Source organism: Panthera uncia, chromosome E1, assembly GCF_023721935.1.
Source record: "Panthera uncia isolate 11264 chromosome E1, Puncia_PCG_1.0, whole genome shotgun sequence".
Taxonomy (NCBI): domain Eukaryota; kingdom Metazoa; phylum Chordata; class Mammalia; order Carnivora; family Felidae; genus Panthera; species Panthera uncia.
The window spans coordinates 60149643-60173343 of NC_064814.1; the positions used below are offsets into that span (position 1 = coordinate 60149643).

Genomic DNA, 23701 nt, shown 5'->3' on the forward strand with positions numbered 1-23701 from the left:
GGGGGGGGGGGGGGGGGGGGGCAGGGGGGAGAGAGGGGGGGCAGCAGTGACACACAGACATAAAAGCCATGCCGTGCTGGCCACAGCAGGTCTTTTCTCGAGGGAAAACGTGCCCAGGACGCTGGTTCGGACCCTAACAACTGAGGGGGACCGTTATTTTTCACGGCTTCACATGATGCCACTGGACCCCACCACTCCACGCCACGTCCTGCACACTCTAGCAGATTCTCTGCCTTGCAAAAGGTCCCAAACATCCATAGTGCACGAGACAGGGGTGAGGTGCCAAGAGAAGCCACTGCATGGGTAGGAGCTGGGGCTCCAAAACAGCCCCTCCACTTCAACGTCCCTGGCAAGGCTGCCCGAGGTAGGACGTCTCCCTGGCCCCGAGAGGGCCTGAAACCCACCAGGAGCGCCCCGCCTGGCTGAAGTCCAAGGGGGTCCCGCTCGTCAGTTAAAGCGCCCCTACTCTGGAAAGGGCTCAGGCACCAGGGTGGAGACGTTTGCCGGGTCTGGTCCAAAGAACTTCACTCTCAACAAGAGGGAGGAGAGGGAGAGAGACAGAGACGGAGCAGGAGACAGACACCCCGGGTGCCTGAGAGGGGGTCACTGAGGAAGCCCCCAGGCAAGTCTGAGAGTACCAAGCTGCCCTGGGAGTGCAGACCCCTCATGGCATGTTGGCCGGGCCAGGGGAGGATGTTGGTGGAAAGTGAGAGCGCTGACTGAGCATGGACTGTGGTTAACAAAGTCGCATCAACGCTGGTTCAGCCACCATCACACATGTGGGATGGGAGTGCAAGATGGCAGGACAGACTGGTGGAGTGTGGGGGACCCCGGATACCTGCTCGAGTTTTCTGTAAGCCTTCAAACTGTTCTAAACATTAAGCTGACTTTTAGGGGCACCTGGGTGGCTCGGTCGGTTAAGTGTCCAGCTCTTGACTTCAGCTGAGGTCATGATTGCAAAGGATAGCATGGAGCCTGTTTGGGATTGTCTCTCTCCCTCTCTGCCCCTCCCCTACTCGCATGCATGTGCTCTCACACTCTCTCTCAAAATAAACTTAAACTTACTTTTAAGAACTTAAATAGATTCACCGCACAATGTTCAGAAAATATGGCTAAATAATTTAAAAAATAAAAAGTTTTGTTTTGTTTTTTTTGCTACAGAGAGCAACAAAATTTTGGATTTTCTTCTTGGAGTTGTGCCTACGCACATATACGGTGGGGGGGTCCCCACGTGTGACGCCGCACCGTCTCTTCCCCACTGCTGCAAGCATCTCCCCATTTCGCCCCAGAGCAGCCCCATGGCCGAGCGCCGTCCGGAACGGGAGCCAACGCCTACTGTGAGGGTGAGGTGTCCCCAGGGCAGGACCCGCCTGCCGCTTCCGAGAACCGGACGCAGAGAACACGGACTCTCTCCAGCACGGGCAAGTCCCTTGCTGGGAACCGCCACCAGGCCAGAGGCGGGCATGCTCTCTTCGGACAGGACACACAGCCGGGGCCTGTGTCCCCCTCAAGGAGCCCCTCTCTTCAGAAGCAGAAGCTGTGCTTGTGGCTGGTCCACCTTCCTCCCTTCTCCCCGAACCCTGGACTCGTGTTCTGACTCAGGCCACCTCCTCTCCGAGATGCAGGGCAGTGGCGGAGACAGAAGAGCCACCTCAGGCTCACAGCTCGGCTCTGCTCTCTGTCTTGCCGGAACTCCCAAGTTTCCACTAACATGTGGCACATCCTTCAAAGGTCTGCCCGCCAACAGGATCTCCTGCTATCCCCCCAGAGACCCTGGCGGGGCAGCGTGGTCATCAGAGGACAGATGACAGATCCCGCCTCCAGGGGGACCCCAACGAAAGGAAGTCGGGCCACCGTGCACCTGCGCCACAGACCCCAGCTGAGGGCACAGCCCCTCGCTCCTCGCGGGCGTTCACAGGCGTCTCAGTACACAGCCAATTCCTGACTTCTTCCCCCAACGTGCTCTCCCCCCTCGCCCCCTCCCTCGTGCAGAGGCGCTGACGCAGCGGCTCAGGCCCCGGACACAGCAGGGCCCAGAGCCGGGACGCTCCTCACGGGCCAGAGAGCCGCTGCTCCTCCCCAAACACCCCATTAGCTCCTCACTGCCTCTACAGTCACGAACCAAATCGGAACTCCGGCCTCTCCTCACGCATCCCGAACGCAACACCCCGAACGCAACACGCTTGCTTCCAACTCCAGCCCTCACACGCCTCCTCCTGTGGCCGGCAGCTCCTTACCTGGGGCCGCCTGGGCTTCTTCCCAGCAGCTCGGCCTCGGCCACCACTCCAGACAGACCCCGCGGGAACACCTGCACCAGCCCGGTGGCGGCGCTCCCTTCCTTCCTGCTCCTGCTGCTGTCCCGGCGCACCCCTCCCTCACTTGTTCTTCCTACTAGGACACGCCCCCCGCCCCCCCCCCACCCCATCCGAGGGCAGGGATGGAGTCTTCTCGAGTCACCACCGCACTGCCAAGCACGGAGCCCGTGCACGAAGGCAGCGCCAAGGTGGAGGGCTGTCACGTAACAAAGCGGAAGAAAGAGGCCCGCCAACCGAGGGTCTCGTTCTCAGGGCAGGTCCATCCGCCCGGCTCTGTCCGCCCGCCCCGCTCAGAGATGCCAGAGCAAGCATCTCCCGTGTGCCTTCTCCTATGTGATGCGTCCCCAGCACCCATGTCTCAGCTCACCCCGCACGTAGTGTGGGCTGTGCCCCCCGGGCTCCAGTCCTGACCTGCGGTGGCTGGTGAGAAGGGGAGGGGGCACACACGAAAACATCAGCACGAAGAAGGCCACGGCCCGTGGGCCCGACGGCACGAATCCACGCGGCCTTCAGCGTGCAGCTGGGCCCGCGGGGTCTCTTTACCTCCGTGGTCTCACTGGCTGCACTGCTCTCCTCCTTCTTCCTCTCTTCTTCTTCTTGCTCCAACTCCTTGATGCTCTCCTCCAGCACATTGGGCCAGAAGTCACCCTCAAAATAGGGCAGCTCCTTGGCACTGGTGAGCCTGTCTTCGGTCGCCTGTTTGAAAATGTCCTGGAAAGTGAAGGAAGCACGTCCGTGAGAAGAGGGAACTGACTGACGCTCCCGGGAGCAGGTGCAGGGGGCCACGCCACCGGGAGAGGACGGGGCTGTGTGTCGTGACACACGAACAGCTGAGATCAGATTTCAACAGGCACCGCGGCTTTCAGAACACCAGCTAAAGCTCCCGGTGGACTGCAAATAAAGGCTTCTATGTCTTTTGTCTACGCTCTTCTTTTTTTGAGAGAAAGAGAACACAAGCAGGGGGCAGGGACAGACGGACAGAGAGAATCCCAAGTAGGCTCCACGCTCAGCTTGGAGGCCAACAAAGGGCTTCATCTCGCGACCCTGCGACCATGACCTGACTGGAAATCAAGATTCGGACGCTCGGCTGACTGAGCCACCCAGGCACCCCGATGCTCTTACTTTCTCCTTCCTACTCCTCGTAGGTGAACACAGTTCTAACGTGCGTGAGCGCCAGAGGAAGACACGCCATCCCACCGCCACGCCCTGTTTCAGCACCGGGTACCTTGTAGTCGTGAATGATCCGTTCTGCAAATGCCTTGTCCAGCATCTTCTTGTACCACTCCTGCAGGCGCTTTGGTTTGGGGATTTTCTGATCAGGGGGGTGGCAATGGAAGATATAGTCATCTCCTTCACTCGGGGGGCAGGCCCAGATGTGTCCTGTTACGTACCTACGGGACACACAGACACAATTCAGATCAAAGTGGTGACTGAAAGCCTCCCTGCCTCCAAGGAGTAACAGGTGAGAAGCAGGGACCAAAGCAAGGAGAGAAATAACTAGACAAAAAGAAAAAACAAAGAAATTACCACAACGCTTGTGGTAAAATGTAACAGGCTCAGAAAAGCTGCAGTGCAGGCCCAGTGCGCTGGGGGAGGAGTGTGCGGCCGGGCAAGGCTGATCTGCAGCACACGAGGGCACGCCTGGAAATCGGCTCTAAGATGTTCCCTCTCAGGTGTGCGTGGCGGGCGGGGGCCGAGGCTCCAAGGGCACACGGTCAGCACGGGACAGGGCCCCGGGAGACACGGCTCTCGGGTGTGTGGGAGGACTTACACCCAGGAACGCACTGCCTTTCCTAACCACTACTTCCTATGCACCGGAGAGGCTGGGTGTTTCTCTCTCAGGGGCGAAAGTCAGAATAAATTGGTCATTTGGTTAGGGACCTATCAATCAAATACCTCTAACTTTTTCAAATTTTGCAAAAGAAAGTGACAGGTCTAGAACAGAGAAACAGAGATGTCCAGAAAGGCAAACATAGAGAGACAGAAAGCAGACGAGGGGTCGCTGGGCGCAGGGGTGGAACAGGGTTAACAGTAAACGGGGGCAGGGATCCTACTGTGGGGAGGACAATGCTCAGAAACTGACTTATGGCCACAGCCACACCGCTCGGTGACATACCTAAAAATCACGGAAGTGTACGCCTAAAATAGGCAGCCTTTGTGATACATAAAATATGCCTCAATAAAATTAAGAAAATTAGAAAAAAGAGCAGGGCACAGAAGGCAGATCTGCATGGCCCCAAGGGAAGGGGGCCTTGGGAGACCATTGATCTAAGGACGTTAAAAGAAAAATACGTATGACTTAGGAAAAAAAATACTCATGTTATTTCGTAAAATACACAGTAAAAATTAAAGCTGGATTTTTTATTAGTTCTGAATAAAGTGGAGTAAACTCACCCCAATTTCTTCACGTATTCTAAATATCCAATAAGGATCTCATGGTAAACAGCGGTCCGGAGGCACCGGGGCCGGAAGAAATGAATACTGTCCAGATAAGAAATGTATACACGCCTAGGGTGGGGAGGGCAAGCGGGAAGAAATTAATTCAGAGTTCAGGATACACCCCAAACTTGAAAGCAAACACCAACATCCAAAAAGCTCCAGAGACAAATTCTGTTTTGTAGCAGTTACACTGGCCACAGACAAGATGTAAGAAAACTCCCATCACCAACCGCCACTGCCAATGAATGATCTCACTCATCGCTGAGCCGAGAAGCAGCAGGTTGCCCACCAGGACCGCCAGGGAGAGGCAGGGGCAAACTAAGAAACGCCACCTCCAAGTCCCTGTCAACTGGACTCCTGACTGAGCGTGAAAGAACTCTGGATAGAGGTTACAAGGCGGGGACCCGTGGAGGAATCCCCACCCCTTCTCTGTGGGCTCACCTGCCCCAGGTAAGACAGGGACAATGGCAAGACCAGGACCGGAACTCGTGAGTACTCACAACATAGAACAGGCTCTCATCCGTCATCAAAACCCTTCACTTCTCATTGGCTTAGGGTTAAACTACACTAATCAGCTTGGTCAGTTAAGTGTGGCTTATTTGATTTAAAGCCAGTTCTGAAGCACATGGCTTCTCTACAATATCTGGGGGCCTGGTCTGCTGAGCCGCACGGGCCCATTAACGCGCACCCGAGAGGAAGAGGAGGAGGAGGAGGAGGAGGAGGAGGAGGAGGAGGAGGACGACGACGACGACGACGACGATGACTACCTTGTGTTTGGAGGGGGGCAATCGGAGCCGTACTCTTGCACGTGCATCCCAAAGAAGCACACATCCACTCCGTCAATTTCCTCAAAAGCAAAGAGTGCTTTGGTTCGATACGGGAAAGATTCAGACATTTCCCCGGAATCCACAAACCTGGAATAAAAGAGCCTGAGATTTGCATGTGTCATCACTTCCCGGATGCTTTACAAACAAGACCCTCGGCCCTGAGTCCGCTCCATGCACAGGAGCAGGAGGCCTGGTCACCTCCTCTGACTGCTGGCCCCAGTGCTCAGCCCAGGCAGACGAGCTGTGACCCTATTCTCTGTGACAGTCTCAGTCAGAAATTTTACGTCCGCTAATGAATGCGGAATACAGAGAGAAGGGCTCACTGTACATTATATGCTGAAAAACATTTAAATTCTACAAACTCCCAGTTTAATCTTTTAGTAATCTCTTCACCCAATGTGGGGCTCTAAATCACAAGCCCGAGATTAAGAACTGCGTGGTCTTCAGACTGAGCCAGCCAGGCCCTGAAACCTTGCCAGAAAGCAGGGCTTTTGTTAACCAGGTACGGTGACCCCTCAAACAACACTTCAGAAAACAGCACAACATGTGCACACAAACCGTGACTTCATCCCAGGCTTGACCTCCACAGTCTTGTCTGAGCTGGCCACCACCCGGACAAAGACCTCCCCGGCTTCGGGATGATTCTGTCGCCGCAAAAACTTGTTGACTCGGTCTTCCAAGTGGTTGCCCAATCGCGTGGTCTGTAGTCCTGCAAAGTCCAGAGCAAGCAGATGAGGGGGCTTCGCATGGGCTGTGGAGAAGGTGGCTGAAGCCAGAGAACCCACCTTTCTCTTTCAGTGCAGTCTGATACTCTATGGATTAACGTTTTCCAAATCCAGAAGGGAACTAGCTTGTCCTATGTGGTAAGCATTTCATAAGGGAAAGGTGGACTTGGGACCTCAGGCACTCCGCACACTGACAAGTGCTATCATTTAAATGCCCACATATTTCCATCTTTTTCTAGACACTAGGGCGGAAGAGCCACAAAGGCAGACTAAAGGCTGTGGGGCAAAGCAGAGGGAGCACACACAGGGGCCCCACTGAGCCCACCTCCTGCCTCCCGTGCCCAGGCCCTGGTGAGAGTGCCCCCACATGTCTGCCCATGGCCAGAATCCACACTCTGCACGAACTCTGCCTTCCCTGAAGGGCAGGGCATACCTCTCCCCTTCCTGCCCAGCTCGAGGGAGTCCCGCATGCAGCCTCATACAGCCTTTGGAATGCGTACCAGATGGGAGCCCACAGAGCATCACTACCTACATCAGCCCTAGACCCCCTCCACACCCTCTCTCTCCCGGGGACGCCCCAGGCATGGCCACTGTGACAGGAACACTGGGCACAGCAGAAAAACTCTTTGCACAAGGGGAAAAGACTAGAAGAAAAAGCTACAGAAGGTTAACGCTGGTAATTTTCTTCTTTATATTCATTGATTTTTAAAATACTTACTACATAATAAGAAATATTTTTAAAAAGCTATCTGGGATTTTATAAGATTCCTTATTAAGGGAGGTTAAGAAGTATCTGGAAAATTTAGATGGACTTTCTAAATTCCATTTTTGTGCAATAAACACAGCAATGGTGGAGTTTTTCTTGTATGTAAGTTGTACCTCCATAAAAGTGATTTAAAATGAAAAAACTACCATGACCAGAAAATAAAAACCCCACAGAAAACGAAGAACTTGACAAGTTCCACCAATGAGGGGAGAGCGGATTTATGATCTATCCCACACTCTGGCGAAGACACACGGCGTGCACAGCTGCCTCATTACTCTGTGAGGGGCGGGGGGGGGGGGGGGGGGGGGGGGCGGACTCTCGTGTTTATGCCCCTGTGCTGCTGCTGAGCACGGCCTGTCCCCTTACAAGGTGCTTTCCAATCCTAAAAGGCAGGACACAGCTACGAAGGGCCACCTGCCACGGTCCAGCGTCTGCCCTTCCCTTGTGACAACAGGACCTCACACTATGATTTTCAAATAGCAAACGGAAGAATAAACCTTCAAAGTTAGGTCTTTACTTTTTCCTTCAAATCACCTGAATGACCTGTACTAAAAAAAAAAGTTTCAAATGAGACAACACAGGACCACCTTGTAATAAACGAGCGCCGGGAAGACGGAGAGGCGCTCTCCGAAGGGCCCCAGTGAACACAGGGGTCCCCTGGGCAGAAGAGGGGCTGCTCATGCAGAGGCGGTCCCCGCAGGAACGATTTCGGGGAGCGCCACGCCCTCCCTGTGTGTCATGCACAGTTCTGCCTCGTTCCGCTATGCTTCCCAGTTTCCCGCTCGTTTTCCCTTCCCGGGGGCCCGCCTTATGCCGCGGGGCCTGCCGCACACACGTCGTCACACATACGTGCAGACAACTTTGGGGGATACAGAGGTAACACTGTCAATGCAGAGTCTAGAAACCAACGTCCTGGATTGTAGTTTCCCTTTCCCCCAGGCTTTCAATGTACATTTTCACCCAAACCACGCGACGGGGACTTTTCTGTCCCTTTACGGGCTCAAATCCTTTGGCGTCTGCTTTCTGACGTCAGGGTCGCCCCATCTCCAGGGAGGCCTCTCACAACCCAGCACAGGGGCTCTGGCTCGGGGGCGTCTCCAGTGGTCCTTTCTCCCTCTACCTGGCTGGGCTGTGTGCGCGGTCCCAGGCAGGGAGGGGCCCGGGGGATAGTCGCTGACTCGACGGCAGTACAGGGCTGGCACAACTGCACACGCGGCAGCCTGTCCTTTGCAGCCTACAGACCCTCACAAAGGCTGTGCTCACACGTCTGCGCCAAGGGGTGTAGGGGTGGCCAGACTTCCGAGGTCCTCTTCTGTCAGTCAGTCAGTGTTATGTGTCTCTGACGCTAAGGCTCACCTCGTAGGCCTGCTCTTGGGCTTTTCTGTCCCCCTCCGCCACCAGCCGCAACTGCTCTCCTACCCAGGCCCAGCTCTCCTGGCAACTGTGCTTTGGTCATGAGGCTCTGGTCCAGCAAGGTGTTTCTAGGCTGCTGACTGCTTGAGCGATCTCACTCAGAACAGACCCTCTAAAGCAGGGGTTCTCACCTGAGGACAACTGTGCCCCCAGCCCCAGGGGAACATGTGGCATTTCTGAAGGCCATTTCTGATGGCCACCACTCAGGGGGGCGGGGGTAGTGTTACTGGCATTTAGTGGGTAGCAACCAGAGATGCTCTTAAATTCCTACAGAGCATAGGACAGCCCCCATAACAAAGAGTCATCGGGGCCCTGAATGTCAATGGTGGCTCAGCTGAGAAACCCTGAGCTAAAGAAAAGCATTACAACAGTTTGGGAGTTTATCGGCATTTCAATAGGTTTTACAAGAGCGAGGTTAAGTTATAGGATAATTGTGCATTTTGGTAACAACAGTCTTTACCTGCTATCACTGAGTTGGGAAGCCCCTGAAGTGGCTTCCTCCTGGCCTGCTTCCCCCCCCCCACCCCCCGGCAAGGGATCCCTCTCTCCACCTCATCTCTCTCCTGCTCCCTGCCCCTCAGAGGCCCTGGCTCTCACTGGGGATGCCTCGAGCAGTGTGCTAGCCGCCTGCCCTGCTGGGGAGCACCGGGCAAGTGGGCTGTCAAGGCGCTGCTGCAGGTGGCTTTTTTACTCGGGGTTGCTGTGAACTCGGCAAAGGACAGTTCGGGAACGACACGCCGCGCAAGGGGCTCCCGGCCCTCGAGAACCGGGTTGACAAAGATCACGATGGAAAAGGAGGCTATCTCCAAAAGAGTCAAGACTACCCATGAAGACTTAAACTTCAAGTTGCAATGGGCTGCTCTCTACTGTGGAAGGACACCAGCTGCCCCCTAAACACAGCAGTGAAACGCATAACCAGTCTTCAGGCAGACCAGGCTCTGCCAGTCTCAGCAGAGAGGGCCATGCAACTGCCCTGTGCGGCCCAGGGCTGAGCGTGCTGGTCACAATAGGATGCCAGAGTGGGGTATCTATGTGTGTGTTGGCGGGGGTCAGATTTCTGAGCTACCTGAAAAGGATCTGCTGACACACTTTCTCTCAGAGCTTTCTAAATTTTCACGTAGAGCACGAACGGACCGTAAATCTGGTTTTCGGGCAAAGATCAGGCCCAATGATTCCATTTAGCGGTGCTAGAAAGTGAACTTGGCACAGACCCCCGGACAAATGGACCCCACAGCCACGTACTGAGAGGGGCTGAAGGAAGACCAGGGAGCGGGAACAAGCACCTCACGCACAGATGGGGGAACAAAAAACCTTTCCACAACTTACTCTTCGCACTGAACTTGTTTTCTTTCCGAGTTCTGCCGGTTTTCTTCAGGCAGTTGTCGCACACGAAGCTGTAAAAGAACGGGTGTGATCAGATTGCATAAAATAGTCTCGCCACCAAGACATGCGGCTTAAGTGCTTTGCTGGCAGCATCATTCACAAGTGAAGGGGCAGACTGCTTTGAGCCCACAGTCCCAGCAGGCAGACGCTGAGGACACAAACTGAGAAGGAGCTGCTGTCGGCTTCACTGCAGGCCCCTCCCTCCACTCCGCGCAAAGGCTTTTCCCAAGATCACAGGAAATCACCAGGAAATTACTCACCCCGAAGGCCAAATGATGTCATAGTGCAGAACACAAATCTGATGCATCTTCCGGCCACACTCCTTGCAATCGACAAAACTGGAAGACAAAGAGAGTGTGCTGTAATGCACATGGAAACATACAAGGGAGCTGTCCAAGGGAGCCATCGGCAGAAGCTTGTGTACCGCGTTCACACCTTGTCCTCTGATCACTTCCAGTGTCTGTGGCACTCATGAATGCCTCTGCTGATTGCTTCAGCTGTATTTTACTTTATTCTTTCCCTACGCCCAACATGGGGCTTGAACGCACGACTCCAAGATCAAGAGTCACGCACTGCACCGAATGAGCCAGCCAGGCATCTCTGATTCAGCCGTATTTTAAAAATGCACAGGCACAATATTTTCTGTGAGAAAGCTGGGCTCCTCCACTTCCCTGTACAAATGCCTATGCCTTGCTTCTCCCAATCTCCTTTGCAATCAGAAATGAAACTTCACTTTCAAAAATTGCTACGAAAGAGGTGCATTTTACAGGCCAGTATTTCTGATATTACTACGCATTTCCAAGACCAGTGCCTGCACATGTGTAAACGGACTCAAATAACCGAGAACAACACTTGCACGTTAGAAACACTTGCTCTTAAGCCGAGGCACAGGAAGCATCTGCTCCGAGTCAATCACAAAGGTGGGAAGCGCTAAGCTGACCGGCAAGCAACGGCCTTTGTTCGAGTCAGCACTGGACAGCAGGGGTGAGGTGCTACTCACCCAGCCCCCACTGCGACTCACCTGGCTGTCACCTCAGCTGGGAATCTTAGTTGCCAACACGCGTGGATGCGCAAACCTGTTTCCTCAGCCACCTGCTTAACCACCACCACACCTTACGTCTGGAGGAATGCTGAGGACTAGAAGGCACCACACCTCCTCCAACTCTGCTAAGTTCCAGCTCTTCCTATCAGCCTTGGTGCTGAGCCTGGTAACCTGACGTACACTCTCGACACTGCCTTGAGTCCTGGGCCCCCATCTCTCCTCTGCCCCTGCTGAGCAAGCCTTCAGCCACAGATCCAGTCTAACTCTGCCTCTCTGTTCCTATTTGGTTGGGACAGGGAAAGGACACACATGTGCAAAACTGTGTACAACAGCAGCACCAGTGCCTAGTTCATGGCCTGCCAGCACTCTGTAGCATCCTGTGCTGTCGCGACCGCCACCACCACCCCCCGCCTCCCATGGCTGCTCCGTCTGGACCTTGCTCTTTGCCTCTAGTGCTGCCTTGCCCCCAACCAGCTCCTTCTCTGAAACCTCAGCAGTGGGGCTCATACTCTGTGTTAGGAATTTAAAGGGTCACCAGGTAACAGTTCCCTGTTTCTGTGCCCCCTCCAAAGTTACTCCACTCTCAATGTTTTCCTATGTGACAGAAGAGGACTATCAAAAAAAAAAAAAAAAAAAAAAGAAAGAAAAAAAGTATGTGCTAGGGGTGGCTGGGTGGCTCAGTCAGTTAAGTGTCCAGCTCTTCCGTTTGGCTCAGGCCATGATCTCATGGTTTGTGGGTTTGAGTCCGTGTCGGGGTCACCGCTCTCAGAGCGGAGCCTCCTTGGGATCCTCTCTCTGCCCCTCTCCTACCTGTGCTCTTTCTCTCTCAAAATAAACAACAAAACTATGTTCTAGACCTTATTCTATCAATTTTCAATTTCACCCTCTCCCCACGAACCATTATTATTAACCACGTGGCTGGCTGCCGTTCCCATGTTTCCTGTTCATGCACAAGCATCTCAGCGGCCACCTAGATGGTCCCCTTCCTCACCTGCACAGTGTGGCTTCTCCTACCAAGAGGTGCTCCTTTATTTAGGTCAAGCTTCTACTTCCTGCCTGAGCTGTTGCCCTGAGTCTCCTAACTAGCTTCCTACTGGAAAGCAAAGTCATTTCCTGGCCTGGTGAATCCACCTCACAGATCCAGGATGATCTTTCCACAGCAGAAACCAATGAAGTCCTTCAAAACCTCCAGGGCACACAGGGGAGATCCGTATGTCAAAGAACAGTGTAAGTGGCCCTTCACCCAGTGCAGGGGAGGTTCACGTAATGGGAACAACGGACACGGAACATCAGGACAGACGATCCACTGGTGATAAAAAATACGGGGCACAGCCTCCTCACGCACCAGGCACTATGCTGAGGCTGGAGCTCGAGTAGCTGCCGTGCCCTCCCCTACTGCCTGGGCACTGCTGCTGGGAAAGCCCGGGTGAGCTCCCAACAGGAAAGCCCTTCAAAATGAACCCCTGGTGCAAAGTCTGCATCTTCCACTGCAGCATTCGACACCCCCCCCACCCCCCCCCCCCAGAGCTGGGGCGTTGGGACCAAGGGAAGGAGGACCTATCTCTCGGCTCCCAAACATGCCATGGTGTTGGAGCCTGTGCTCACCGAAGCAACAGAACACGATGGGCACCTCCACACGCTGGGGTGCTCTGAGCACTTGGCTTTAGGGACCTGGAGACAATGCCACATGGAAGGAACTCTGAAGCCTCTTTAGGGGTTATCGCAAAGCAAACTTTGCAAAAGAAGCATCCTCACTGACCAGTGGAGACAACAAGAGGATTTGACAATGGCCTTTGGAAATACACCCAAGTGGCAAGAACATACGCCAGGCCTCCTGTTACTCGTTTTTAAACAGTCGTTTCTAAAAAGTTTCCCTTCTGAAATTTCCCTTTAAAAGGTGTTAGCGCTACCCCAGCAAATATTCGTATCTTTAGTCTCTAAAGAGTCACACTGAATGGCCTCTCAATAACCATGATGACGGAGTCAGCAGAAAGGTTCTGAGAGAACCAAAGCATCCATTTAATGTCATTGCTGTTAAAATTCAGGAACTGTACAGGATGCTGCAGAGACATACGTATTTTGTTTGAGGTAAAAAGAATGCATATCTGAAATAACTTCACACAGAGAATCCCACCCAGGGCAACCCACTCCCAACATTCCAAAGGGGCCTTCTCCTGCAGGCCTGTCACAAGGAGGGATTTTCCCCATCTGAAGCTTAAAATCCGAAAGTCAGAAAGAGATCGCTTATCTACTCACGGTTCAGGATCTAAGGTATCATTTTTCTTCTTTTCAAACTGATCCTTTGAAATTGTCCTTGTTTAAAAAAAAAAAAAAAAAAAAAGGAAGAAAGAAAACTGTTAATTAACGAAATGTATTTCTTGAGCATGAACTACAGGGTCTGTGGGATATTATTTTATAACTACTTTTTCAAATAAAAAGTAAATAACGGTCAGCTGAAATCTCAAGTATAAAACTTATTTCCACAGAAAGTACTATCATATGTTTTTCTCTATCTGCCTTGGATATTTCCTCCCAACTATCACCAGGACTTATTATATGATTTAATTAAGACTAGTCAAAATATGATGCCAAAATCGTGTCGAGACCCAAAACTACAAACTGTCAATTCAATCTGTACGGTGAATGACTCCTGGATCTGACTGATAATTGGCATGATCAACTCTTGTGATGGTAACTGAATTAGATGACACAAGATCAGCATCTACTTGGGGATATTTGACTTATTTTAAAGAACTGAGTATTTGGTTTCTATACGGTCCTCTTGTTATGATCAGTGTATATGCGAATTATTTCTGATTCACAGAGTTATATAAGCCAATTATTAATCACGAAATTGGACCAAAGAGTTAGAATTACAAGGGACGTAAAAAAAAACTGAATACAGAGAAGGTCTGTCCCGTCAGTTTGTACGTCTCACTAGTGGCCACGATTTGTTCTGTGTCTGGATAAAGTAAAGCTGACGTGCAGAGTCCGTGGCCACTGCTCGGGCGAGAAGCCTTCCCACCGGTGGTGGACAGTCACACTAGCAGGGCAGGAGTCATGACAGAGTCAGGAGAAAAGAGAGAACCACAAGATGCTGGCAGCCCTCGGCAGACCCGGTGGCCGGCAGGCTTTCGGTATCTCAAGCACGTGCACGAGTTGACCATCCAACTGGTGGGTTCGCCTCTTCTGGCCACGTTCTATGTGACCGCTCAGAGGTGAACTCCATCAGGGGATAAGCTTTGGGGAGGAAAAGGTGAACTCAGTGCAGGAATGAATGGACCAACTCAGGCCTGTGCACGCTGGAGCAAGTGCCACACCTCCAGCCGCAAGGAGGCAGTTTACCCTCCGGGGCCTCACCGCCTTCCGTCACAGGCTCTGCAGCTTAGAGGACAGAGAGTTCAGCAGAAGATCGAAAGGATGCTAAAGACGGGGTATGTACACAAGATTCGTTTTTCGTCACTGCCAGTTCTGTCAAAAGGGAACTGGTTCCTTAGGTCTAAGTGAAAATTTACGATTTCCCCAAAGGGAGGAGGACCACCACCAGGAAAAAGCAGGAGTTTTAAAGGAAGAGACACGGGGAGGTCAACGGAGACCAGTCCGCTGCCGCAGAGGCTACGGGTGTCTCGTGAGGAGGGAAGAATGTGGAGGTGGCAGCCGTGCCTAGCTGAAGAGCTACATTCTGACACAGGAACGTGGGCGTGGCGAATATGAAAAAACACACCACCCGGAAGTCAAAATGGCAGAGGTGCTTCCCTTTTAATCGCGGACAAGAGGGACAAAACAATTACGAGTCAACCCCGAGAAAAATGACAGCATAGTACTTACGTCTGGGGTTGTGAAGGGTCGTCACCCAGGGTAACATTCTCCCCCTGGATCTCTGTGAAACACTTCTCACAGAAATGATACCTGTCAGCAAGAAGGCCATACTTGGGTGAACTGGTCCATCATAACACACAGCCACCCAAGCAACGAAGCCACCAATCAGAGCAGGGCAGATCACCACGACGAAGGGGGGGCGTTGTTGGTTGATTGATGGGTCAGTGAGGACAATGGAAGGAACAGGGGCAGGTGGGGAAGGGCAGGATTAGAGAACAGGGGAGGGAACAAATAGCACAGACATGAAGGTAAGACGCAAACACCGAGACAACACAGAGCAGAAAGCCAAGGCAAAGCTTGATTAGCATTCGGTCTCACTGCACACATCACAGGCCATCATCACTAACAACGGCTGGGCTCGGGCCAGCTCCGAGATGCAAACGTTTTCAAGGAGTTGTTAATACTAGAATTGCAAGGAGCCTCAATTTAGGAGTTCGAATTTTGTTATTACTTCAGAGAAAATCAAATATGACTCCAGGGTTTGCGATGGAGAAGTTTTACTTCGAACAAAACAGTCTGACAAAGGCCTTAAAAAAGCAATTATTTTTCAAAACGGAAAATTTATGCTTGACAGCAATTCACAGATTTTATTTCCGGTATTAAGCCAGATCTTTTAAAGGTATGAAAATGTCGGGCACGCAGAACCGGTTTTAATTTTTTTCCTGTTATTTTTCTCAGGTTAATCACTTCATTAAATGAGTTACAATACGAATGAAACCAAATCCATATTCTGGACAAACATTTAACAGAAATGCAGTCGGGGTCAAAGACTTTCCAGCCATTTATCAGTACGAATGTACAGAGAAAAAAAACTGTGATATATTGTATAAACAATACAATATATGTAAATCCATGAACAATCAATCTCAAAGACTTTGAAAATTCAGTTCTGAAGCTTTGGTTTAAACTGTTTGGTACTGGGACCAATCATTCACCAATCTGAGATCCTCAGTGATTGACTGCTCTGACTTGGTGACAATCCAAGTTAAGCAAATTTGGAAAGTTGATCTTTATAGCACAATCTGCATTTGAGAAATTATCCATCACCCCAATGTCTTGTAAGATAATACAAGCCTGGGCTCAAGCTATCCAAGAAGAACAATTAAAATAAAAGCTCTTAAATGTTTGGAAAGGAGACGAATGAGAAATCAACAGAAGTGCAGGCTGACGCTGCATCAAACAAGATGAGCACACAAGAATACTGTAAAAATAAACAAGCCGAATGGAGGTGAATTCACAAGCGAAAAGGATGAGTAGAAGGTAGTGGCAGCAGCACAACAAAATGCGGTTTTAGTGCTCAAAACTACGTCTACAAGATGCCAAGAGGATTAGTGTTAAAGACACTGTGACGAGACTCGGAGCGCCACACCGCACGGACACGCGCAGGGGACGCGGCAGCTCGCAGGGTCACTCACGCACGCGCACGCGCACACACGCCTTCAAGGACGGAGGCGCAGGCCCCCACCCGGCCGTCTGTCTCCATTCCTGCTCACATCAGTCCCCAGCGAGTTCTAATTCTAGTCTTAATTACACACACTAAGCATTCTGTCTGCTGGACTTCACCGACTAAACACACAGAGTCAATTAAAAGCACAAAACTTCAGAGTGCAGCATCTCAAAATGGTCCGATCTTTCCGTCTGTCGATGAGGGCATGACAGACTCACTGTGGGGAGGAACTGGATTAATGAAAGTTTCTTCCCGGGACCAGTTTAGTTTACTTGTGATGATCCAATCAATGAATTCTGCCAAGAGTAAAAACTCTGACCAAGAACAAAAAGATAAATATTGCTGTTTAAAAATATCTACATCTATGTTTTTGTTTTGTCTTGTTTTGTTTTGTTTTCTGAATCAACTATAACAAGATGCTGGCTATTCACTATTTTGGAAATGTTCTCACAGAGCCTTAAATCATGTGGTAAACAGGATTTCCATGTGCAGGAGGGCGTGATCGTCACTGGCAATTAAAGTGCAGAAACCATAAACCAATTCAGGGGCAAACAGAACAATATGCAAAAAAGATATCCCCCTCAACACCAACTATTTCTCTTTTAAAAATAAAACTTGTAGGGGCGCCTGGGTGGCTCAGTCGGTTGAGCGTCTGACTTCAGCTCAGGTCATGATCTCACACTCCATGAGCTCGAGTCCCGTGTCAGGCTCTGTGCTGACAGCTCAGAGCCTGGAGGCTGCTTCAGATTCTGTGTCTCCCTCTCTCTCTGCCCCTCCCCTGCTCATGCTCTGTCTCTCTCTGTCTCAAAAATAAATAAAAACATTTAAAAAAATAAAAATAAAACTTGGAATTGAGTGTTCCAATTCATTTTATGATCAAGCATACAGCCACCGCCGGCTAGCGAAAAGGTGAACTCGTCTGGAAGTGAAATCGCCACAATAATTACACGTGAGGCAAAACGGCTTTGAGATCCTGGACAGACTCTTAGCCCTTATTCAAGCAGGACATCAAGCCCAGCAACATCCAGGAAACAAGAACCATCAGCCCATCACTCTCCGGCGGAGGAAACTAGCCCAGGGCAAAGCCCTGATGCCTTAATGGCAGACCCCAGTGACGCTGGAAGCCTACACCCTCCACGGGCAACTAACCCGGATCTCCAAAGCACCTCCGGGATGGAAACTGGGAGGCACAGAAACAGTGTGTGTCCCAAAGCAAGTGGAGACATTGGAGAATTGAACGTGCTGGGTTTGAGAAGGGTCCTGAGAGGCGGCAACAGTCTGGAGAAGGGGCACAGCCACCCACTGGTCAAGTCTGCTGAAACTGCCCTGGCAATCGCTGGGGGACACACTGGAATGCCAGACTGTCCCCCCTTTATTACCTAGTCCAAACTTTATTCCCCCTAAAAATACAGAATGGTTCAGAAAGTCACTTTTCAATCTTAAGAGCCTCGCTGACACTCTGCCTTGTGTGAAGAAAGCAACCAGATGAACATGGAACTGCAAAGGAGAAATACTTCACGTAATCCAACAACGATGTGCATGTGGGTTCCTAAAATTAGCACGATATGATTGCGTAGTTTACCTGTAAGGGTAATTTAACGTATGGAGTAAATTTTCAAATGCAGATTGTTTTAAGTACCATAATAGTATACAAAAATAACTGGGATATCTAAAGACAGTATCTGAAAAATTTATACACAAGTTTTCCCAACATGAGTTTCAAATATTCAAAGCATGGAAACAAGTGAAGACGGGTTTACGTGCTAGTTTATATTAGTTTCACTTGTTCAAATGGTCTGTAGGACATCCTATTGCTCGAGGTGCCCAGTTTAGGACAAGGAGTGCCAAAACAATTATTTGTGAGAACACCACGGTGTTCACAAGTAGTCAGAGATGCAAATAAAAACTTAAGCAGTTAAGATGTTCATCGTGGAGTGAGGCCACTGCTTTCTTAGCATTACAGCACGTTAGTCTCTGCAAGCACAGTGTCCTAGGAAGCAGGCCTTGCGAGATTCAGTGAAGGAACGGGATGCCTACGCTTTAGGCCAGAACTTTATTTCTGTCTCTACTGGTAAGAAAAACACTTTTGTTCGGTAAAGATGAAATTCTACACAAAAATAAACCTGGACATTTCAGATCTTCCCAAACAACCCCATGGCTGTGCTCCCCGAGTAACCTCCTGCCAGAGAGAAGTGTGCCTTGATCCTATCAATTCTACTGAAATTAATTGCTCTCAAATGAGCAAATCAGTAAAGGCAGGGTCCCAAAGGACACAGGAACAGCGAAACAACAATGAAAAGGCCCCCAAATTTTAGAAATGGAAGCAAGCAACCTGCTGTCTGTTCTTCCTTCTAGACCCAAACCACGTTGGGCACTCAGCAGCGGGGGCATTTTTCTGGAAACAGGTAACTGAAATCTGTTCTCTTAAAATTTCCCAACTTTATTTTGCTTGGCACGTAAGTTTCTAAAGTGAATTCCTATTCATTGTTTCACAGAGACTGACAACCGAGGTTGTTAGGGAAGGTGTTAATTGTGCTCGTATTATGAACAAGAAGGTAAAACTTCATACGTTATGGGGCACGCTAAAGGTCAGGGGGCTAGAACTGTAGCTGAAAGGGCCAGAACTCCCACAAGAGCACTTGTCAGTACAGGAGAGATTCCATCAAGAAGGAACTATGGTATTATTTCAAACTGTCTCCCACCGATAGAAAGGGAAGCTAGGACAGAAACTAAATTCCTGATGTTAACGTATTTTTAACGTTAAGGATGGGGTACAGGCCACACTCCAGCACCTCACTCTAACTGAACGGTGCCCAAACAAGCAGGCTGGGCAAGGCTTAGCAATCTTTCTTTTGAGACATGTTTATGTCAATAGTTTTTGCTTTTGTTTTAAAGTAGAATTTTGAAGGGATTTACTAATTATAAATATGATTAGATATTTTTAAAATTGGAAGTATTTTAAAATCATCAGAACACAGATAATTTCCAAACTAAATATTATTGAGGCCTGCGCGTGTACCTCTGAACAAACAACAAAAAGCCCTCTACTTCGAAATATAGGAACATATGCAATTACTAGAAGCAGACAAGATCAAATCATCAGAACATCACACCCTAATACTGACATTTAATACGTGAGCCTACAGACGAGGAACAGGCACAGAGCTGAACCTTGGCCACAGAAATTTGGTCGCCTATTCCTCAAATGGAGGCAAGGTAACTGAATGTGACCAAGATTTACAACCTGTGCCCCCAGGGAGGATGCCCTCGTGCTACGGCAACATGTGGCTGCCTGAAACAGGAGACACAGACAAGTTCAATTTTCAAAATGGCCCCAAAACTATGGAGGTTGTATTTGTGTGTGGCAAATTAACAACAAAAAAAATACCATTTTCATTCTCTTTTACGTAAGACAGAAAACCCATTTAGCCATCCCCACATTTTAAGAGAATGGCAAATATTTCTCCAGGATAACTACCACTCACAAAACCCTGAAATGGCCATCCTATGACGGGGAGAACTCAACAAGAATGCAAGATCTCATTCGGTGTTGTGTTATTAATTTAAAAAAAAGTTTAAGTCTAAAGCTTTTATTCATTTTTATTTACTTTTCCTTTTATTATTTTTTTAATGAAATATCATCAATGTAAGTCTTTCCATCAGACTGTCCGGCCCAAATTATGTAGGCAAATATTTACACGTGAAATAATAAAATACAACGTTTCCACTTAAGATCTTCAAAAAGGTATGTCAACCGGTATTAGAGTTACTCTGGACTCCAGACTCTTCGGTGGTTACAGTTTGGAAAGACCACAGCTTAAGAACTAACCTTCCTGACTCAAGTAGTGCAGCAAGCAGGGGCTTATTTGCTACCGTGGAAGAGCACGCTTTCAAATTAAGAGATCATGGGCCTGAGTGACTAAGCAGCACGGAGAGTGGCCCATCTCATTGGAACTCCAGAAAAGAAATAACCCAGGCTATACTCAGACGGACCTGCTCGCCCTGAGACCTTCGTCCTGTGCCTATAAGCCAGGACGCTGGCTCGGTGCTCACCTGTTCTGATAGCTGTAGTAGGCAGCGTCGCGAGGAATTGTACACAGCTGCTTCCCGTAGCAGCACAAAGTCTGTGGGGAAAACTCATACTGCAAAAACAAAGGAGAAAATACTAAAAACGTATCCCAGTGACTGTCCTACAATGCTCCAGTTCACTAAGAAGAGCTGTCAGATTCAGCTAGTAAGATATTCCTATTGGTACATGGTACAGTTTTCTAACAATTTGCATAGCTATTTAATAAAGACATTTTTGGATTCCATGTGACAGAATCAACGTCAAAAGACATTTGTTACACACTGATAAAGGTACAGAGGAGCAGCCAGAAAGGCATAACCCAAGGTCCTCCCCAATAAGCAACTCTAGCTTTGATCACCCATTACATGGCTTCAGGCAATCGATTGGTTTTACAAATGCCCAGACTCCATCCGGGTCCTTCCCAGAACACAGCTGGGATACAATGTGGAGTCTATCATGTTATCATAATACCTGCTCTGGCTAATTTAACCAGCAAAGTTCACTTTCCAAAAAAAGTCTAAACTGTACCTTGCGCCCACAACAATATCCAAGGGACTGCATGACGGGGTCAATTTCCTGCTCAAAGACCTCAGCAAGTTTGCTGCAGAACTTATAGACCCGGGACGTCTTCCGGTTATAGAGCCAGGCGTTGTTGAACATGAGCCAGACGTCATCCACATACTGCCAGGGTTCTTGGTACTGCCCCGTGTCCAGCTTCCGCTTGATGGTGGAAAGGTCCATAGGGTTCTTCACAATGTCAAAATAATCCTTAAAGACAAAAAAGTCTCAGTCTAGTGGATCCCCCCAATACTAAATGCCAGCCTTGCATAGCAGCTTTATCTTAAACAAAACAGAAACAGGAAGTACCAGAACAACTTCCATTTCTAATAGCAACAAATGGGAAATGAGAAGAAAATAACCTCTGACCTTCCTCTGGTTGAATTATCTAAAACTGTAATTAGTTTTGTCAGGTGTGACCGAATTATTTCAAAGGCAAAGAGAAAAATAATATTAACAAATTATTTAATAAAAGAATGGGTAAAAGATGTTAATAGAAACCTCCTTGGTTTTTACAATTTATTTTTAAAAAAGGTTTATTTATTTTTGAGACAGTATGGGCGGGGGAGGGGCAGAGAGCGAACAGGGCAGAGGATCCACAGCAGGAGCAGGCTCCACCGCTGTCAGCAGAGAGCCGGATGCAGGGTTCGAACTCACAAACCGTGAGCTGGTGACTTGAGCTGAAGTGAGTTGCTCAACCGACTGAGCCACACCCTGATGCCCCGAAAAATTTTGAAGTAAGGATTTTAAACCACGGAATTAAAATGGTAAGCACATTTATCAGACAATATGTTTTTCTAGAGATTTACTCTTGGTCCTGGCAAGCAAGATGAAATTCCAAGACAAAAAACACAAAAACAGAAACAAAAATAGTAACACTGCTTAAAAGAAATCTGTTGGGTCACTATGGCCTTTGCGAGACGACCCAGAGATACCAAAATGAGAGGCCCAGGTGTTTTCCAACTGATGATGACCAGTTCTTTAAAACCAGCCTTTGAGACGAAGGCTCACACACAGCCCCAAATCTAAGTGACGCTCCCGGGGCCGTGTGTTTGCAGGCGGTGTGCCCCGGTGCGCTCCCCCACCTCGGACCCTGGGGCAGACAGAATAGGTGGGGAAACACACACCCCACCCAGTGAGTTAAAGGTGTATAAGAAAGGTGTGCTACTGATTCGACAGAGAAGTTTTTTTATAGGCGAAAAGTCTTCCAAACAAGGGTGTGCCACCCAATTTTGAGGTGAAACATGGACACGCGGGAACTACGCTGGCACGGTTACACTGTCACTACGTGAACTTACCGGGATCCCTAGCAGCTGGGGGTCCACAGGCTGCCGGAAAGGCAAGGACTCCGGGTCCTGGCGGTACAGCGCTTCCAGGGTTGGCATCAGAGCCTGGCGTAACTCTTCCGGCTTAAAGACTGCGGGTAGAAAAACCAGGGGATGACACCATTCACGAGGCACGCAGACGCCTCACCCGCCACATTCCGAATCGAAGCCCGGTCTGCCTCTCTAAGGGTCCAGCCATCTCCATCCCCACGGCCACCCGTGCCACGAGGCCTGCAAGGGCCCCCGTTCCCAGCAGGGGCCGTGGACACTCTAAAGCTACGGTGTGGGGCTTCTGCAAATACAGTAACGGGGTTTTAAAAGTGCACCTACGTCATGAGACCAAATACCACACTGACAAGTTCGCCTCTTCAGTAAAAGGGTTTCCAACATTAAGACTGTGTTGAACCGAAAATGAAGCTAACTCCCAAATCTGCTTGAGCCAATGGGTGGTAATAAAGCCATTTTATTGGAAGGGCCTTTCTTCCTCTGGTGACACTCTTTCTGTCCTTGGCTGAGGTAATCTCAGGCACCTGAGAAAAACGGTTTTGTATTCCAACCTAACAAACGTACACACTGAGAGAGCTACCAAATCAGATGTTTTCCCCCAAAGTTCTGTGCTGTTCTCTCCACCCCTCAGCCACTCCACTTCCTACTACGCTTTCCGTTGTCACCAATCAAGGATGAACACCAGCTGCCAAATACATTCAAGACGGTAGGTTCGCACAAAACCCAATGAGTATTCATGGCCAGGAAAACGTGCGTGACAACCCACGAAGGCAAGAGGCGGCTCAGGTGGCAGTGCTCAGGTCGTGCCGCGCCCCGCCCCGCCCCGCAGTGGGGACCACTGCCGGCCCAGCGCCACTCCCCTCTGCGCGCAGAGGCCGGGCCTGCGGAGCGGATGTGCCCGATGGGAGCCTCGAGAGAACACACATCCTGCCTTCGGCTAACCCCTTCTCTTCTATTCTGTTCTTTACAGAAATGGAGTAGCGTTTGGTTTTCTTTGAGTAATTCTTTATAAGAAAACAATTATTTAGTTAATCAACAGCTTTTGCATTCTTCTTAGGCCAGGGGTCAGCAAACTCTGACCCACCGGCCCACTCCAGCCAGCTGCCTGCCTACGTACAGCTGGGGAGCTAAGATTGGTTTTTATTCTTTTTAATGGTTAGGAAAAAAAGAAAAGAGTAGTATTTCATGATACATGAAATCAAAGGTTAGTCTCCAGAAGTAAAGGTTTATTAGAATGCAGTTCTGCTCTGTCTGTGGCGGCTTTCAGGCCACGAAAGAGTGGCCGCAACAGAGACCGAACGGACAGACGCAAAGCCCACAGGGACTATCTGGCTCTTCCTGGGGAGCGCGCTGCCCCCTGCTGGAGGCTGCATCCCCTCCTGGTGGCAAGCTCACACGTGGGTCACTTGGGTCCATCGCTTATTTACTCGCTCACTACACATTTGTTTAAGACACCTATGCCGAGGGAAAAGCATTTTCAAACTCCTGTCTTCAGCCGCTAGCACTT

The 23701-nt window shown here is 49.9% G+C and overlaps 1 protein-coding gene across 2 annotated transcripts in view; it reads right to left on the reverse strand.

Moving 5' to 3' along the window:
• The window catches only part of CREBBP (CREB binding protein), a 125783-nt gene that overhangs the window by 5960 nt on the left and 96122 nt on the right, over positions 1-23701 (reverse strand). For both annotated transcript variants that reach the window (XM_049637419.1, XM_049637417.1), the window contains 12 exons: positions 22162-22280; positions 20834-21073; positions 20290-20378; positions 14739-14819; positions 13167-13223; positions 10129-10206; positions 9812-9879; positions 6140-6290; positions 5522-5668; positions 4710-4823; positions 3541-3706; positions 2859-3026 (listed from right to left, as the gene is read on the reverse strand). In XM_049637419.1, coding sequence (XP_049493376.1) covers positions 2859-3026; positions 3541-3706; positions 4710-4823; positions 5522-5668; positions 6140-6290; positions 9812-9879; positions 10129-10206; positions 13167-13223; positions 14739-14819; positions 20290-20378; positions 20834-21073; positions 22162-22280 — 1478 coding nt within the window. The remainder of the gene's footprint in view (positions 1-2858; positions 3027-3540; positions 3707-4709; positions 4824-5521; positions 5669-6139; positions 6291-9811; positions 9880-10128; positions 10207-13166; positions 13224-14738; positions 14820-20289; positions 20379-20833; positions 21074-22161; positions 22281-23701) is intronic.